Source organism: Papaver somniferum, chromosome 9 (genome assembly GCF_003573695.1).
Source record: "Papaver somniferum cultivar HN1 chromosome 9, ASM357369v1, whole genome shotgun sequence".
In the NCBI taxonomy this organism is placed as follows: Eukaryota; Viridiplantae; Streptophyta; class Magnoliopsida; order Ranunculales; family Papaveraceae; genus Papaver; species Papaver somniferum.
Genome location: NC_039366.1, coordinates 188,493,084 through 188,495,477, shown reverse-complemented (window position 1 = coordinate 188,495,477; position 2,394 = coordinate 188,493,084). Strand labels below are relative to the sequence as shown.

The 2,394-nt window shown below is 38.7% G+C and overlaps 1 protein-coding gene across 1 annotated transcript in view; it reads right to left on the bottom strand.

Annotated features, from left to right (window-relative positions):
* Positions 1-593: 593 nt before the first annotated feature.
* LOC113314285 (desumoylating isopeptidase 1-like) overlaps positions 594-2,394 on the bottom strand; it is a 3,758-nt gene continuing 1,957 nt past the window's right edge. The window contains exons 4-5 of the mRNA XM_026563072.1: positions 1,254-1,570; positions 594-1,143 (exon numbers count right to left, since the gene is read on the bottom strand). Of these exons, the coding sequence (XP_026418857.1) occupies positions 755-1,143; positions 1,254-1,570 (706 nt within the window). The 3' untranslated portion in view covers positions 594-754. The remainder of the gene's footprint in view (positions 1,144-1,253; positions 1,571-2,394) is intronic.

The following is a 2,394-nucleotide window of genomic DNA, read 5'->3' as shown; positions in this document are numbered from 1 at the left end:
ATATTAATTGACAGCAAATCTGTCAGTTTTTTGTAAATCCAAAATAACTGGAGAGACGGAAGTCTACTAGTCGTGATGAACTACCGAGATATACAAAACTGGAATGTTGTTGTCAGTAACACAAAGGACCTTAACAGAAGGCCTTTGTTATCAATGTATGCTTGAGGTTTTTATCCTCTTTTATTGGGGAAAAACAAACAAACCAGGAGCTAATAGATGATTTATTTGTGCTGAAGGATAGAATGGATAACCAAACGTGTAGCTATGGCTACTATCGAATAGCAACTTACAGCAGATCCACCCCCACCCACACAATAGTGTCCCTGGGTCGTTCATTCTCCCACTAGTTCATCGAATTCAGCCATGGACCCACCGCTTTCCGGGCTTCCAAAATCTAGGGCAGGCTTCCTAAATGTAGGGTTTTAGATGCACTGGGAGACAATTAAGGGGGATATGTAGCAAAGATTGTGGGGATATGCAGCAAAGTCTCATATCCATGTAATGGACACAACAAGCTGATCTTGGGTATTTACAGCTCAAAAATTTCTTTGAAAAATCCTGCCGACTGAAGTAATACAATTAAAATGTTGGTCTTTTTCAGATGATAGAATTGCTATTCATTAATATAATTTTTCAGTTGCCACTTCAGATTCGTTATCGCCCAAGCCCCAAAGTTTAAAAAAAATACTATTCATTCAACATTTCCCATTGAGTGAAAGCGGTAGAAACGCGATCTCTTCTCTCTCCCCTTCTCCTATCTCTGTGACATAACACCACTATTTCCTAGTCCGTGTCTCTCCATTACTCTTCTGGTGGCAAGTGCAGCTGCCTCACTTGCGCGTAATGTTCCGGATGCGATGATCGCCGCGAACTCAGCAGTGATTTCCTCCTGCATCTTCAATCTTGCATCCCCAAGAGGATCCCCACCACTGTTTGTCTTTTTCTTCTCTGGCGTTTCCGCAGTAGAAGTCTTCCCATCAGAACCCAGTGGATTACCCGTACCATTAGCTATTTCTCTTGCTGATGAGGCAGGTGTTGGGACTGAAAATGAAGGCTGCTGACTTGAGGAAGTAGGTCTGAGCTGAGGGACTTGGGGAACAGCACCGGATCTCAATGTTGTCTCTAGTTGTTGTATCATGGGTACTGCAGTAAATCACACAAAAGATTATAAGGTCATGCATACTACCATATACAAAATAAAAAATAACACAATTCTAACCATATAACAAATCACAGAAGGCAAGCGGACTTACATATCATAGCACCCATAGGGCTACTCAAAACATCATTAGGTAGCTCCAGTATGTAGTCGGGTATGTTGGTGCCCACTAAAAATAGGGCAACCTCATTACTGAAGTTATTGCAATTGTGTCTGAGCAAATTGTAGGTTTCAGCTGTATACCGAGGACTGATCTCCTGTAAATACTCTTCAAAAATCTCCTTGGGCACATGTGTGACACCCAAATCTAACTCCTTGATAGGTTTTCCGTATGGGGTGGTTCCAACAGGAGAATGTTGTATACCTCCCCCAAAGTAGTATTCACTCCCAAACACAACTATACCTGTGTGCCTAAAAAGCATACGACGAATAATTCTCAAATAAGCGCAAGCAAGAAAGACTAGCCTCATTAGATGTTTATTCTTAATAAGAAACCATCACACAAGTCTCTCCATTCTGCTGGCGGAAGTCACAAAAAGAAATACTACCTCAGTTTCTGAAAAAGGGGTATCATCACCTTTTCATTTTAGCCTAAAAATAGGCCAAATTGAAAAAGTGATAGTAATCTTTTACAGAAACGGATGGAGTACAAGTTAACAAAGATCCCTCAATTAGCATACACTACCGGATTAACATACTAGAGTTCAAGAAACAGATTAACATACACTATCGGACACGACTAGAACACTTACAATTTCAAAAAAAATTATTACAGTATGTTACAACGATACGGACACGGTACTGGTATCCTGTATCCAATACGCTACTTCGATACGACAACTTAAAAAACTAAAATACGTGGATACGGCACACACAATATAAATATCAGCTTAACATAGATATATAAGTAGTGAATTTGCAAGATATATGCATATAATATGTATGATTAACCTCACTGATGAGAAAAAGTCTGGATAGCAGGAAGAAAGTCTAGTGCAAGATCAGTAGACAGATTTGGAACTAATATTTTGTCACTATAGTTAAAACTTCTCATAGATTCTAGTAAAATATCTAAATTTTCTAATACTAAGGTATTGAGATTTATCTTGACAGCTGTTGATATCTAATATTTAGTCACAGTTTTCTATACGTGTATATACGTATCGATTCGGCTGAATTTTTTTGTTTACAGGCGCATCGTTGTAACAACAAAAAACAACAAAAAAAAAAAAAAA